Raw genomic sequence first — 16814 nt, forward strand, 5'->3', positions numbered from 1 at the left:
GCTCTCTAGCCTGCAGGACTAGGGTTAACAAGGAGATGGAATACCAGGTTTGACTTCATTTGCCAATCGCATGCCTCCCCGATACACAAGGGTCATCTGAGCCTCAGGGAAAGGTCCAGACTGGAGTGTGTGCTACCTCAGTGTATGCCAGGCACTGCCCAGGAGAGAGACATCTCTGTCACAGGTGTGTTGCTTGGGACCCTGAGATTACAGTGGGGTCCCTGGCAGAAAGGAATGACATGGGAGTGTTATGACAAATGCCTGGAAATACCGGGATCAATGCAAACAGACCCTTCCTCTCTCCTTTCAGCTTACACCTGGGATGCCTGTCACCAAGTCACTTTAAGCAGTGACTTGAGCCACCTGGTGGCAGAGATCCGAGCTTTGAGAGGCCAGCTGGAGCAGAGCATTCAGGGAAACAACTGCCTGCGACTGCAGCTTGAACAGCAGTCGGATGGTGGCTGGCTCCAGGAAAGCCAGCCTCAGCCTCTCCTCCGTCAAGCAGAATTTCCCTGCCAACACTGACTCTGGAAGCAAGCAGCCACTCTTCCAAGGTAGGAAGGAAAAGGGAATCAGAAAGCCCTCAGCCAGTGGGGAGGTCCCCAGGATGTCTGTCATGGAAGGGACAGTCTTGCTTCTTCCACACTCCTTAAGGTCAGGGTGAAATCAGAGATGCCTTAGAACAGTGCCTTGAGTAAGAGCACAGGATTTAGGGGCAGATCTGGCTCCAGATTCTGAGTTTGCTACTTGGGCAAAGTGTTTGATCTCCTCAGGTATTTAAGCCTTAGTTCCCTCATCTAAATGATGAAGACAGTAATAATATATACTGTGCATAGTTGTATATAATGTGGAACATTAAATGAAATAATTTACAGGTGCCTGATACAGTAAAAATACAAGAAAGGGAATGTATATATACATACGACTGGGTCATAGCAGGAATTGGCACAATATTGTAAATCGAGTATATTTAATTTTTAAAAAAGTGCTCAACAATTAACAGCTGCATATTTTAATGGCTATTCCTTTAAAAATTTTTAATTTTTATTTTATATTGAAGTATACTTGATTTGCAATGTTGTATTAGTTTCAGGCGTACAGCAAAGTGAATCAGTTATACATATACACATGTCCACTCCTTTTCAGATTATTTTCCCATACTGGTTATTACAGAATATTGAGTAGACTTCCTTGTGCTATACAGTATGTCCTTGTTGATTATCTATTTTATATACAGTAGTGTCTATATGTTAATCCCAAACTCCTAGTTTATCCCTCCTCCACCTGTCCCCTTTTGTAACCATAAGTTTGTTTTCCATTTTGTAAATATGTTCATTTGTATAACTTTTTTTAGATTCCACATATGGGATATCATATGGTATTTATCTTTCTCTGCCTGACTTCATTTAGTATCATAAACTTAGGTCTATCCATATTGCTGCAAATGGCATTATTTCATTCTTTTTTATGGCTGAGTAATATTCCAGTGTACCTTAGAAGATACACTACATCTTCGTTAGCCATTTCTCTGTTGATGGACATTTAGGTTGCTTCCATATTTTGGCTATGGTAAATAGTGCTACAGTGAATGTTGGGGATGCATGTATCTTTTCAAATTATGGCTTTCTCCCGATATTTGCCCAGGAGTGAGATTGCTGTATCCTATGGTAGTTCAATTTTTAGTTTTTTAAGAAGTCTCTACACTGGTCTCCGTAGTGGCTGTGCCAGTTTACCTTCCCACCAACAGTGTAGGAGGTTCCCTATTCTCCACCCCTTCTCCAGCATTCATTGTTTGTAGACTTTCGATGATGGCCATTCTGGCTGGTGTGAGGTGGTACCCCACTGTAGTCTTCATTTGAAATTCTCTAATAATTAGCGAAGTTGAGCATTTTTTCATGTGCATGTGGCCATCTGTACGTCTTCTTTGGAGAAATGTCTGTTTAGCTCTTATGCCCATTTTTTGCTATTCACCTTTCTAAAATAAATTTTATTGGAGTATAGTTGACTTACAAAGTTGCGTTAGTTTCAGGTGTACAGCAAAGTCAATCAGTTATGCATTTACATAGATCCATTCCTTTTCAGTTCTTTTCCCATATAGGAATACTCAGTACTCCAAGTATTGTGTAGATTTCTCTATGCTACACAGTAGCTCAGTACTTACCTATTCTATATACAGTAGTATCTATATGTCAATCCCAACTCCCTAATTTATCACTCCCCCCCTCCCCGAATTTGCCCTTTGGTAACCATACATTTGGTTTCAAAATCTTTGAGCCTGTTTCTGTTTTGTAAGTCCTTTTGTATTATTATTTTTATTAGATTCCACATGTTAGTGATCTTATATGATACCTGTCTTTCTCTGACTTAGTATGGGAATGTCTAGGTCCATACATATTGCTACAAAAGGCATTATGTGATGCTTTTTATGACTAAGTAACATTCCATTGTATATATGTACCATAACTTCTTTATCTAATCCTTTCTTAAAGGACATTTAGGTTGCTTCCATATCTTGGCTGTTGTAAACAGGGCTGTGATGAACACTGGGTTGCAAGTAGCCTTTCGAATTATGGTTTTCTCTGGATATGTGCCCAGGAATGCGATTTCTGGGTCATATGAGAGTTCTTTATTAGTTTTTTAAGGAACTTCCATACTATTCGCCATAGTGGTTGTAGCAGTTTGTATTCACACCAGCAGTGTAGGAGTGTTCCCTATTCTCCACACCTTCTCCAGCATTTATTGTCTGTAGACTTTTTGATGATGGCCATTCTGACTGGTGTGAGGTAATACCTCAGTGTAGTTTTGACTTGCAATTCTCTGATAATTAGTCATGTTGAGAATCTTTTCATGTATTTTTTTGGCCACTGTCTGTCTTCTTTGGAAGAATGTCTGTTAAGATCTTCTGATCAATTTTTAATTGGGTTGTTTGGGTTTTTTTTTTTTTTGCATAAAGCTGTATGAGATGTTTGTATATTTAAGAGATTAATCCCTTATTGGTCACTTCATTTGCAAATATTTTCTCCCATTCTGTGGGTTGTCTTTTTGTTTTGTTTAGAGTTTTCTTTGCTGTGCAAAAGATTTCAAGTTCGATTAGGTCCCATTTGTTTGTTTTTTGTTTTTATCTTTATTACTCTAGGAAGTAGACCAAAAAAGATATTGCTGAGGTTATGTCAAAGAGTACTCTGGCTATGTTTTCCTCTAGGAGTTTTATAGTATCCAGTCTTATTTTTAGGTCTTTAATCCATTTTGAATTTATTTTTGTGTATGATGTTAGATTTCGTTCTTCTACATGTAGCTGTCTAGTTGTCTCAGCACCACTTACTGAAGAGACTGTCCTTTCTCCCTTATATATTCTTGCCTCCTTTGTCATAGACTAATTAACCACAGGTGCCTGGGTTTAGTTCTTGTCTTTCTATGCTGTTCTACTGATCTATATTTCGGTTTTTGTGCCCATACCATACGGTTTGATGACTCTAGTTTTGTAGTGAAGTATGAAGTCTGTGAGCCTGATTCCTCCAGCTGTTTTTCTTTCTCAAGATCGCTTTGGCTATTTGAGGTCTTTGTGTTTCCATAAAAATTTCTAAAATATTTGTTCTATTTCTGTGAAAAATGCCATTGGTAGTTTGATAGGAATTGCACTGAATCTATAAATTGCCTAGGGTAGTATGGTCATTTTGATAATGTTGATTCTTCCAGTCCAAGAACACAGTATATCTTTCCACCTGTTTGTGTCACTGCTTTCCAACATCAGTGTCTTACAGTTTTCAGAGTACAGATCTGTTGCCTCGTTATGCAGTTTTACTCCTAGGTTTTTGATACCCTTTGATGTGATGGTAAGTGGGACTATTTCCTTAACTCCTCTCTCTGATCTTTTGTTGGTAGTATATAGAAATGCAAGAGATTTCTTTTTGTTACCAAAAAAAAAGAAATGCAAGAGATTTCTGTGTATTAATTTTGAATCCTGAAATTTTATCAAATTCATCGATGTGCTCTAGTAGTTTTCTAGTAGTATCTTTAGTATTTTCTATGTATAGTATCATGCCGCCTGCAAACAATGACAGTTTTACATCTTCTTTTCCATTTGGATTCCTTTTATTTCTTTTTCTTCTCTGACTGCTGTGGTATAATGTGTCTTTTAAGGCCTGTGTTTCCTTATGATTTTCTGTCTAGCTGATTTTTCCATTGGTGTAAGTGGAGAGTTAATCGTCCTCTATTATCGTGTTAATCGTCCACTGTCAGTTTCTCCTTTTACAGGTGTTAGCATTTGCCTTATTGAAGTTCTCCTGTGTTGGGTGCAATATTTATAATTGTTGGAGTTCCTGTCATGGCACAGAGGAGATGATTCCGACTAGGAAGCATGAGGTTGCAGGTTTGATCCCTGGCCCCACTCTGAGGGTTAAGGATCCAGCATTGCCATGAGCCATGGTGTAGGTCACAGACGCAGCTCGGATCTGGCATTGCTGTGGCTCTGGTGTAGGCTGGCAGCAACAGCTCTGATTAGACCCCTAGGCTGGGAACTTCCGTATGCTGTGGGTGTGGTCCTAAAAAAGACCTATATATATATATATTGTTACACTTCTTCTTGGATTGATCCTTTGATCATTGAATTGTCATATGTAGCATCCTTCTTTGCTTTTTTTAACCATCTTTATTCTAAAGTCTATTTGTCTAATGAGAGTATTGCTACTCCAGATTTCTTTGTTCTTTTTTTTTAGGGCTGCACCCACAGCATATGGACGTTCCCAGTCTAGGGTTCAAATCGGAACTGCAGCTACCAGCCTACACCACAGCAACAGCAACGAGGGATCTGAGCATGTCTGTGACCTATACCACAGTTCACAGCAACACTGGATCCTTAACCCACTGAGTGAGGCCAGGGATCAAATCAACATCCTCATGGATATACTAGTCAGGTTCATTACTGCTGAGCCATCATGGGAACTCCCCAGATTTCTTTTGGTTTCCATGTGCATGAATTACCTTTTTCTACCCCTTCACTTTCAGTCTGTATGTGTCCTTAGATCTAAGGGGGTCTGTTTTAGACAGCATATATATAGTTCTTGTTTTTGCATCCATTCAACCAATCTGTATCTTTTGGTTGGAGCATTTAATCAATTTATATTTAAGGGAATTAAAGATATCTATACTTTTCTTGCCACTTTTTAAATTGCTTTGGGTTTGTTTCATAAGCCTTTTTTCTTTTCTTCCTCTTGGTTTCTTCTCTTCTTCAATAACTATTTTCAATGTTGTGTTTGGATTGCTTTTCCTTTTGTGCATGTGTGTGCATCTAGTATAGATTTGTTTGTGGTTACTGCATGGTTTTGATATAGCAGTCTCCCTTCTCTGTCTCTCTCTCTCTATGTGTGTGTGTGTGTGTGTGTGTACATATTACACGATTGTTTTAAATTACTTGTCCCTCAATTTCAAATGCATTTTCAATATCCTACATTTGTACTCTCCTCTTTGGACGATTTCCAGTTTGATATCATATTTGTGTGTAGATGATTTCCTACCTTCACTATGTGTTTGCCTTTTACGAGTGAGCTTTCTCATCTATCATATTCTAGTTTCTACTCATGGCCTTTTCTTTTCCCCTACAGGAGTTCCTTTAGCATTTGTTGTAAAGCTAGTTTGGTGGTGCTGAAACCTCTTAGCTTTTGCTTGTCTGTAAAACTATTTTTTTTTTGGCTGTGCCTGTGGCATCTGGAAGTTCCTGGGCCAGGGATCACACCCACGCCACAGCAGTGACATGAGCTACAGCAGTGGCAATGCCAGATGCTTAACCAATAGGCCACCAGGGTACTCCTGTAGAGCTTTTGATTTCACTATTGAATATGAATGAGAGGCTTGCTGGGTAGAGTTCATGGCTGTAGCTTTTCCCCTTTCGTCACTTGATAAACATATCATGCCACTCATTTCTGGCCTGCAGAGTTTCTGCTTAAAAATCAGCTGATAGATAACTTATGGGGATTCCTTTGCATGTTATTCACTGCTTTTCCTGTGTTGCTTTTATTTTTATTGGTGTATAATTGATATACAATGTTGGGTTAATTTCTGCTCTACAGCAAAGTGATTCAGTTACACATAGATATACACACTCTTGTTGATTTTAATATTTTCTTTTGTCTTTAAGTTTTGTCAGTTTGATTAATATCTGTCTCAGCAATGTTCCTCCCTGGGTTTATCCCATATTTTAAGACTCTGTGTGCTTCCTGGACTTGTAGTTCCTTTCCAATGTTAGCGAAGTTTTCTGTTATCTCTTCAAATATAGTCTACAGCCCTTTCTCTCTTCTCCTTCTGTGACCCCCATGGTGTGAATGTTCTGCACTGAAACATGTACCAAAGTTCTCTTAGATTGTTCTTATTTCTTTTCATGCTCTTTCTTTTCTTCATTCTGCTCCATGGCAGTGATTTGCACCAATCTGTCTTCAGGCTCACTTTTTAGTTTTTAGGCCTCATTTATTCGGTTATTGATTTTTCGTTTCAGTTAATGTATTTGCACCTCTCTGTTCTTTAAATCTTCTAGTTCTTTGTTAAATATTTCATGCATCTTCTTGGTCTCTGCCTCCTTTGTCTTTCTGAGATCTTTGATCATCATTACTCTGAATTCTCTTTCAGGCAGACTGCCCACTTCCACTTCAATTAGTGGTTTTCCTGCGGGGTATCTTGTTCCTTCTGCTGGAATGTATTTCTCTACCATTTTATTGTTTCTAACTTTCTGCATTTGTGGTCTCCATTCTGCAGGCTGCAGGACTGTAATTCTCCTTCTTGTGTCTGTCTCATGGTGGGTGAGGTTGGTCTAAGGGCTTGTGCAGGCAGTCTAGTGGGAGGACTTTTGCCTACCCACCAGTGGGGGGAACTGGATCTTTTCCCTCTGATGGCCAGAGCTGTGTCAAGTGGTGTGTTTAGAGTCAGCTATGGGCTCAAGATAACTTTAGGCAGCTGTCTGCTGATGGGTGGGTCTGTGTTCCCACCCTGTTGGCTTTTGGTCCTCAGAGGTCCCAAAACTGAAGTCTGCAGGCTATTGGGTGGGACCAGGTCTTGGTGCTACATGATGACCCCTGGGAGAACTCACACTGATGAACATTTCCTGGTGCCTCTGCCACCAGTATCCTGCCCCCACAGTGAGCCACAGCCACCCCCCAACTCCCCAGGAGACACACCAAGACCAGCAGGTAGGTCCTGCCCAAGCTCCTGTGGAGTCATAGTTGTGCCCTGGTTCCCAGTGCACATAAAACTTGTGTGTGTCCTCCAAGGGTGGAGTTTCTGTTTGCCTCAGTCCTGTGGTGCTCCCACACTCAAGCCCCACCGGCCTTCAAAGCCAAGTCCTCTGGTAGCTCTTCTTCCCAATGCCAGACCCCAAGGCTGGGCAGTCTGGTGTGGAGCTCAGACCTCTCACTACTGTGGGAGAATCTCTGCAATATAATTATTTGCCAGTTTGTGGTGCACCCACATGGTATGAGATTTGATATTGTGAAACTGCCCCTCCTACTGACTCTTTGTGGCTTCTTTTTTGGCTTTGGATGTAGGATATCTTTTTTTGTACGATCCAGGCATTCAGCAGTTAGTTGTGATTTGGTGTTTTTTTGAGAGGAGGCAAGCTCAAGTTCTTTGACTCTGTCATCTTCTCTCCTCTCCCTAATGTCTATTCCTTATGTGTGCAGGGTGCTTTAACATTCACCACGTTTTCAAGTGCTTTTTCAAATAATTTCATCAGAGGTAGGACAGGTTTTATTGCCTCTGTATTTCACATGAGAAAACTTCAGCATTGAGACAATTAAAAGACATTCTAAGTTTCCTGGAGTTAGAGGCCAACCCAGAATTCAAAGCAGAAGTTTTGATTTCCAGTCTCTGTTCCTTCCACCTCACTATGCTCTGTCTCAGTACTGCTCATCTTTCCTCTAACCAGGCTTTCCCTTCTGACTGCCTCCCCACGACACCAGCCAGGACTCAGCCCCATTGGCCTAGTCACTCCTCCTTCTCCTCCAGCATAGAGACCTGAGCTGGAAAGCAGGCTCTAAGCCACATTTGCTTGACCAGGATTATTTCAGTCTCCTGGTGGGATTTTCCAATTCCTCCCTGGAGGTTTGCTGCCTGGGCTCCAGTAGGGCATCTCAAACTTACCAGGGCTTCTATCTCCTATTCTTCTCATACTACTCTATATTTCACTCATCAAAATGGAGATTAGAGTGCTGAGTTTAATCACACATAAACCCATTCATTCTTTGATGAAATATTTATATATATATATATATATATATACATACTGTATATATCTAGGTATATTTCTATTTAGTTATAAAGCATGGTAAAAGACATACCACATACAAAATTATATTCAAATCTGGGGTTAGAAAAACATACCTAATCATTTTTCAAACTGGAAGTCACTTTCTCATGGAACACCCTTCAATTATAGGAACATCTTACTTTTGCAAAATAAGTGATTTATTTGCCATTGGTTTTGACTGTGGGTACATGGATGACGATTAGGTAAGAAGAGCATGATGTTACCTTAGATTTCCAATGGCAAAGCCTAAGCTGTGCATGCGTTTGGGGAGCAGCATTTTCCAGGGTTCCTAAAGCTGTGATTATCTTTACTTGCTAGATTCAGTTGCCTCCCCTCCAGTTCGGGATGTGGGCATGAATTCTCCAGCTCTGGTCTTCCCCAGCTCTTCTTCTGCTCCTCCTGGCTCAGAGACCACAACCTTCAATAGGACAAATGGTAAACAGCGCAACTACAGGGCTCAGGGTCTAGTGATGGAAAGTTATTGATGCAACTAATAGTTGGTTCTCTATATGTACATTATCTGAATTTAGAGAGTTTTTTCTGCATGTCCCAAGGCCCTTAGCCCTACTTATTGCACCTTCTGTGGCTGCCTTTTTTTGTCATTTTTCTTTCTCCTATGGCTTTCCTATTGCTCTGGTACTGCCTCATTGCACTATAATCTCTGCCTTCTTAAAAGGCAGAGATTAATTTCCTTGTCTGTGTCTTCTCAACCCCCAAATTTAAAAGTTTTTATTAATAATATCTGCCCTGAGTATTTTATTGGTCGATAAGGATAAAAGCTGCCTCCTGGCAATCTATCATCATGAGGTGATATAAGAAAGATTATAGAATATAAAACCCAGAGTATCTATGGACTTCACACTTGTGCTTTCCAAGACTGTCAAGATTTCTTGTTTCTGGCCTCTCTCACTACTTGATGTCCTTTTTGGATTGAACTGAGAATATGCTTATGAATAACAGTGGATTCTGTTGTGTTGTGGTATTATTCCTCAGAGCTGGGTTTGGATGCTTCTCCAGTGAAGAAGAACCCTCACCCTCCCAAGCTGGAAGGTGATGCTACTGACGGCTGCTTTGCCAATAAGCATGGCCGCCATGTCATTGGACACATTGATGACTACAGTGCCCTAAGACAGCAGATTGAGGAGAGCAGACTGCTGGTCAAGAAGATAGCATCTCTCATGAGATCAACCTGCAACTTTCCTGGCCTTGAAGCTCCAGGCCCAGAGGTAATCATATCATAGCTCTCAGGTGCACCTTTTTCCTCAGGGCCTTTCTTCTTCTGATTTTAGCTCCTTCTCCTGCTATTTCTTTTCATGCTCCAGATCTCCAAGCCAGCTCCAATCTTCCATTTACACACAGCTATGCCTTTCATTTTCATCTGCTAAGTTCACTATAAGCTCTGCTCTGTTCTATATGTAGCTGACTTGATATATCCCCCTCAGAACCACAGAAAAGCTTTTACAGCATTGCCATCCTCATTGCTATCCTCATCAGTAGAGCATGTTAAGTGTCAACATACATGTGGTGCTGTACTGAGTACCTTTTATTTGCTTATTATCTACTGAAGCCATGCTTGCACATGACCATCTGTAGGCAGAAAAGAAAAAAAAATATGTCAGTTGGCTAGGAATTGAGAATTTGAATCCATATGGGCAGGCGTGATATCAGACGTGCTGTGGGAGTGACAGCATGAACCCAGAGTCAGCTGTTATCCCAAGCAGGGAAAGTAACAGGTCCACAGGGGTGCATAAGTTCTTTGGGGAGTAGAAATACCAGACAAAGGGAGTGGCACCTCAGTCCTACAAACAGTGCAGCTCATCTGATGCATAAGCTGTGATTTAGGGAAGGGCAAGATGGGGCCAGTGCAAAAACTAAGGACCTCAGATTCTAAAGCACAAAGCAGGGCTAGAAGTTAAAGAGTATGGGGGAAGCTGGAATCAAATGAATTCCTGCCATAGGAGGTTCCTGCTGAGATCAGAGTAGCTCACTTTCTGGGCTAAAAAACGGATTTCACAGGGTCAAGTAGACCACGTCTGCGCCTCACTCACAAAAGAAGCTGAGGCTTATGCTCAGGAAAAAAGAAGTGATTTCTCAGCCCCAGGGATACCCATGGCTACCTCCCCCTTTTCCCAGGAGATGGGCAGCAAAGGTGTCCATGAGCTCCTGAGCAGCACCAACACTCTGCACCAGCGGCTGGAGGAGTCGACCTCCCTCCTCACCATGTTCTGGCGAGCAGCCTTGCCAAGCTCCCAAGGCCCTGCACTGGCTGGCAAAGTGGTAAGAAACCAGCATCGTCTACAGGTCCTGCCCCCAGATATCCTTCTGCCTCCTTGGTCTGCACATCCTGAAGTTTGGGAGCCAAATGGTCAGTTGGGACAGAGGGAGCTGATGGGAGTGTCCCTGGAGGGAGACTTCCCCATGATGGCCGATTTCAGTCTATCTCTGACTGTATCTCTTCGCCTCCCACCCACAACCCCTCAAATAAGTAATCAAAGAGAAAAAGGAAAAGATATGGAATAGGCAGACATGAGAGCCCGGGTAACCCATAAACCTTTGGTTTCTTCACTTTTCCAAAGTTTAGCTGAGCTGAAGTTCTTGGCCATGTTGAAACATCAATACTTCCTTTCCCATCCCCACCTTACCCCCAGGTCCACATAGTCAGGCAGGATCACAGAATGTCACCAGAAGTCAACTGGCCTCTTTTAGCCACCCACTGGAATCCCAGAAAAATCACTTAAATCAGCTTCTCTGGGTCAGTCCTAGGGAGAGTCCGCCTCCCCCAGGGGCTTTCATATCTCAGGCTGGCTCTCTGGTTGGTGATCTCGGATACACAGCTTTCAGGATCCCTGCAAAAGGGTGCAAACTCCAGACTAATATCACTGACACCTTAGGGGACCCAACGATGCTAATTTCATAGAAGGGGTTGTTTTGCCATCTTAAGGCTGGCCCAAACATGTACAAACTTGCTGACTCTCTCAGCCAGCTCTGTCTCCCCAGACATAATACTCCTAAAGTAGCCAAGTCTTACTTGGGATGCCAAAGTGAGTTAACTATGTCAGCACCAAATCTGAGCTCTTGTTCATAGCCGGGAATGTCCGTGTGGCCTGGAGTCAGATTCTCTGCAACAACAAGAGCGTCGTCTGTGCTAAGCTGCACCGGGGCTGCCAGGTCCTCAGTGTTCCCACCTAACGGCCCGTTCAGAGCCGTCATCACCTGGAGGGCTTTAATGAGGGGAACCCAGTCCAGAAATAGTTGGAAAAATTGTAAAATCCTGTTTGGGGTTGTAAAGAGCCACAAGGCACAGGGTGCTTTAGGCCTTCTGACCATTGACAGTCTTTTTCTCCCCAGGGAGAGTCCGTGAAAAGGGAGCTTCTGGAACTGAAAACCAAACTATCCAAACAGGAGAGTCTACTTCAAAGCACGACCGAGCGTCTAAAGACTGCCAACCAGCAGAAGGAGAGCATGGAGCAGTTCATCTTCAGCCAGTGTGGGTAACCCCCAGACAGGGAATGCGACAGGAAATGGAGGGTGGGCAGATTCCCCACTTGCGCGGTGGATGGACAGTGACCAGAGAGGCTCAGGGACAGGGGAGACTGATGTGACATTCCTGAACCTCCTGTGCCATCAGCAATCAGGGAGGCAGAGGGAGGGCGTGGGGGACAAACTCCAGACTAATATCACTGACACCTTAGGGGACCCGAGCCGAGTGTCCAGAAAGGACGGCCTTTAGAACATATACCCAAGGCAATGCCCTGCTGGTAACTGCTGCCTTTGGGGGCCGTTTTGTTGTTTCAGTGACCAGGACTCATGATGTTTTGAAGAAGGCAAGGACTAACTTGGAGGTAAGGAAACTACTAGACCAGTCAGAGCCATAGAGCTCATCCCAAACCCATCACCAGCTGTCATCAGAGTCTGCAGGTAATCCCTGAACTGCTCTGACCTTCCAGGAGATTACTGGTCCACTAGTGGGAGCACAGGGCCTCAACGAGCATCCCTCTATCTCTGTCCCCATCAGCCTCCCACCCCAATTAACCTTCTCTACCTCGTGGCTCACTCTCACTCTGTCATCATCTTCTCTCTTGATTCCAGTTCTCTCTCCATTGTGCCAAGGACAAATGTGGTTCAGTTGATTGTCAAGGCCAGAGGTCATAGGGTCTGCTTCTGATGAGCTTCCAGTAAAGGGGTCCTGAAGCCCGTCATATGCTCTGGGCTTTCCTATACAAATATAGGGGAAAATAACAGTAAGATGCAGCCTAATTAGTTGATTTCACTGCATACCACTGGGTTAAGAATAGCAATTTGATTTTGACTTATCTTTTTCTTTAAGCAACAACATGAAAGAAGGTCATTGGGCCTGTTGATCTAAAGGAGAATTTGGTAATAAGTAAAAACTGAACCTTAAAGGGAAAGAGCTCATTTCTCTGTTTATTTGAAACACTAACACACTGCCTAGCAACCACTTTGAAGAAAAACTTGAGGTGTAGAAATGGCTTAAAAAACAGAAACTAAATCTTTTACCATGGACTTTAAAGCTTTGCCATAAGCAATTGAGCGCATTCCTAGGAATGTTCCTAAATTATAATCTAAGAGAATGGTGACCCTACAGTATGAAAATGGGTTGGGCCATGATTTATCTTTTTTTTTTTTTTTTGATAATTCCTTTTGTTTTTCTCTGATGAATTCCTTTCTTTCCTGAGCCTCTTTAGAAGAACACTTACAAGATTGCCTCCATAAAGCCTTATTCCTGTCCCAGCAAAGGTAACCCAACTGCCTCTCTTACTGCTGGCTCCCCAGTTTAGAATTCCTCTCTACTTCCCCTAGGCATTGGGAAGGGCCCAAAGCCTGGTTTCTAATTCCAGGCTTGTCACTAACTGGCTGTGTGGCTTTGGCTGGCCCCAGTCTCGGTGATCCTGCTGCCCCTCATCTGTAGGAGGTGGGACTAGACTTAGATGATGCTGACTCGCCCCCCGCCCCTTTTCTCATCAAGTAAATGAAACAAAAACTGAATAGGAGGACCTCCCTGTCCTCTTCTTCCTACAACAGGCTGTTTGTACATGTGCATGTTTCATACCAAGCACGTCTTGTCCTGGGAGATCACAAAAGCCATCCTTTTTCTCCAAAGTGAATTGGAGAGTGACCTGGTCCCTGAAGGGGGAGCATAGCATCCAGCCACCTGATGTGCAGTGGCTTTGAGCAGAGGTATCGCCACAGGAGGCGGTGGGAAGCTTTTCCTCTGACCTGTGGCACCAGGCGCTCCTCCAGACCTCAGCACATCCCCTTAGCTCATCGTCTTAACAGCCTCTCACTGTGCTCCTGGCTCATGTCAGCACTCAGCTCTCTCTCCAGCCTCAGGAGCTGTCGCCACTCAGCTCTCTCTCCAGCCTCAGTCAGCCACCAGCAGGGCCTGATAATGGGCTCTTACTTTGTGTTATTTTGGTCTCCAGGTGAAATCCCTAAGGGCTCTGCCATGCACTCCAGTCCCGTAACCCTTGCCTTTCAGGAGCCATACAAGACTCGAAGCCACTCAAAACAGCAGGAAGGATGGGCCTGCCCGCCTTTTGCACAGCTCCCTGTCTGCTGAGGAGGACCAGGGTCCCCTCCTCTACACCTGATGAAAGAAGTCAGAGATGTAGCCTGGTGGGGCAGGGCGAAAGGCAGAGGGCCTTCCCTGTACTTGTGGCATAACCAGCCGCAGTTGCGGAATAACCTGGCCCACTTGGCCCAGCGCTAAGCAAAACATGCATAGCTTGTAGAGGACCTCGTGACACTGCTTCTGAACACGCCTAAGGCATGGGAACCAGCAACAGCACATTTCTCACCTCAGCACCCATCCTCAGCAGGTCAACTCGGGGGGAGGAGGGCCTGCCTCCTAGGAATGGGACATGAGGTCCCGACACTGGAGCTCCTGGGCAGATCTAAAAGCACAGGACTGAGCAGCAGTGCCCTGCTGGACAGTGTGGCCTGGGCCCTACGACCTAACTGGGGGCCAGCACAGCTGAGTCACAATCAGGCTGGGCATCAGTCTACACTGCAGCACCTGAGTTATTTGAATCCATGTGGTGAGAGGTGACTCCGAGATGCCATCTCATGCTCAGCCTGTACCTCCTGTTTCTATTCCTTCCTGATCTCCAAAAAAGTGTTCTGACCTCACTCTGAAGATACTGTCCCATTTTGTCCTCCTTCCTTCTCTCTGGAACTGGGGACTGATGGCCACACCAAGCCCACTGAAAGTCTTGTGTAAAGCAAACCAGTGATCATTTTAAGTGATATATCTGAGGGCCCCAATTGTGCTAAAGCATAGTCTGTACCTTTACAGTGCTTTAGAATGTCTGTATGTGTGTATAAATGTATCATACATATTTATATATGTTGCTATAGCAGTATGTGTGTAAGCTAACATAACTGGTGGACAGGGTCAGGGAGAGAAAATGAAAACGTCTTGTTGGTGGCTATTAAAGGAAAATATGTATACAGAAATAAAATTTCTTTGCTTAGTTTCCAGTTTCTGCTCCAGTCACCACAGTGAGGATGTAAAAACAGAAAAGACAAACTGTCATTAAAAACCTCAAGATCTCTGAATAACCAAAGCAATCTTGATAAAGAAAAACGAATCTGAAGGGATTCAGGCTCCCTGACTTCAAACGATATGGTCTCTTCAATTAGCGGTGCTGGGAAAACTAGACAGCTACATGTAAAAGAATGAAATTAGAACACCCTCTAAAACTGTTCACAAAAATTAAACTCAAAATGGATTAAACGCCTAAATATTAGACCAGATACTATAAAAGTCCTGGAGAAAAACATAGGTGGAACACTCTTTGACATAAATCTCAACAATATCTTTTCTTTGTCTTCCTCCTAGACAATGAAAATAAAAACAAACAAATGGGACCTAGTTAAACCTAAAAGTCTTGGCACAGCAAAGCAAGCCATTACCAAATTAAAAGACAACCCACAGAATGGGAGAAAATATTTGCAAACAACGTGACCAAAAGGTGATTAAGCTCCAAAATATATAAACATCTCACACATCTTTATATCAAATAAACAAGTAACCCAATTAAACATTGGTCAGGAGATCTAAACAGTCATTTCTCCAAAGAAGACAGACAGATGGCCAAAAAGCACATGAAAAGATGCTCAACATCACTAATTATTAGAGAAAGGTAAATCAAAACTATAATGTGGTATCACCTCACACCAGTCAGAATGGCCATCATCAAAAAGTCTACAGGAGTCTCCAGTGTGGTTCAGCAGGTTAAGAACCCGACTAGTATCCATTTCAATCTGGTGTTGCAGCAAGCTGTGGCATACGTTGCAGATGTGGCTCGGATCTGGCATTGCTGTAGCTGTAGCATGGGCCAGCAGCTGCAGCTCCAATTCGACCCTTAGCCCAGGAACTTCCATATGCCACAGGGGCAGTCCTAAAAAGAAAAAATCTACAAACAAGAAATGATGGAGTGGGTATAGAGAAGAGGGAACCCTCCTATACTCTGGTGGCAATGTAAGTTGGTATGACCACTGTGGAGAACAGTATGGAGGTTCCTTAAAAAAATAAATATAGAGCTGCCATATGATCTAGCAATCCCATTCCTGGGCATATAGCCAGCAAACACCATAATTCAAAAAGATACATGCACCCGAATGTTCATTGCAGCACTATTTACAATGGACGCAAACTAAATGTCCATCAACAGAAGACTGGATAAAGAAGATGTGGTACATACACACAGTGGAGCATTAGCCATGAAAAAGAATGAAATGATTCTCTTTTTAGCAACAGGGATAGACCTAGAAATTATCATACTAAATGAAGTCAGACAAAAGACAAATATCATATGAGTTCACTAATATGTAGAATCTAATAGAATGGACACAATAAAATCACAAAACAGAAACAGATTCAGAGATCTCAAAACCAAACTTATGGTTACCAAAGGGGAAACATGGAGCAAGGGATAAATCAGGGTGTTGGGAGTAATATACACACACTACTATACATAAAAGAGACAGCAGGTAACAAGAACCTACTGTATAGCACAGGGAAGTTCACGCAACACTGTGTAATAATCTATATGGAAAAAGAACCTTAAAAGGAATATATGTATACACACCACTATATATAACTTTGCAGGCCAAAGGAGCAGCATCAGCTATTTGAAGTTTGAAAGGGAAATCCCTGCAACCTAGGATACTCTACTCAGCAAAATTATCATTTAGAATAGAAGGAGAGAAAAGGAATTTCTCAAGGAAGTAAAAACTGGAAGAATTCAGCAAGGCTAAACCTGCCCCTAAAGAAATACTGAAGGGTCTTCTATAAATAGAAAAGAAGCAAGAATCTATGGGAACAGAAAATCATAATAAAAGAATCGATCACTTATAAGCCAGTGGAGATAAAAAATAAATAAATAAAAAGTGGGGCTTCCTGTCGTGGCTCAGTGGTTAATGAACCCAACCACTATCTATGAGGATGCGGGTTCAATCCCTCACCTTGCTTAGTGGGTTAAGGATCCGGCGTTGCCAT

General features: G+C 42.8%; 1 protein-coding gene across 6 annotated transcripts; it reads left to right on the top strand.

The window, feature by feature from the left end:
* On the top strand, window positions 397-14043 carry LOC100517759 (myomegalin). 6 transcript variants are annotated; one of them, XM_021090705.1, is made up of 8 exons: window positions 397-554; window positions 8609-8725; window positions 9284-9516; window positions 10424-10567; window positions 11639-11777; window positions 12086-12132; window positions 12997-13048; window positions 13735-14043. In XM_021090705.1, exons 1-8 carry the CDS (start codon window positions 455-457, stop codon window positions 13869-13871), a joined length of 969 nt encoding a protein of 322 aa, XP_020946364.1. In that variant the 5' UTR covers window positions 397-454; the 3' UTR covers window positions 13872-14043. The 6 variants fall into 6 exon arrangements, with proteins under 6 accessions (XP_020946364.1, XP_020946363.1, XP_020946365.1 ...); XM_021090704.1 differs by having other exon boundaries at window positions 13791-14043; XM_021090706.1 differs by lacking the exon at window positions 13735-14043 and adding an exon at window positions 13334-13728.

This window comes from Sus scrofa, chromosome 4, assembly GCF_000003025.6.
Source record: "Sus scrofa isolate TJ Tabasco breed Duroc chromosome 4, Sscrofa11.1, whole genome shotgun sequence".
NCBI classification, from domain to species: Eukaryota; Metazoa; Chordata; class Mammalia; order Artiodactyla; family Suidae; genus Sus; species Sus scrofa.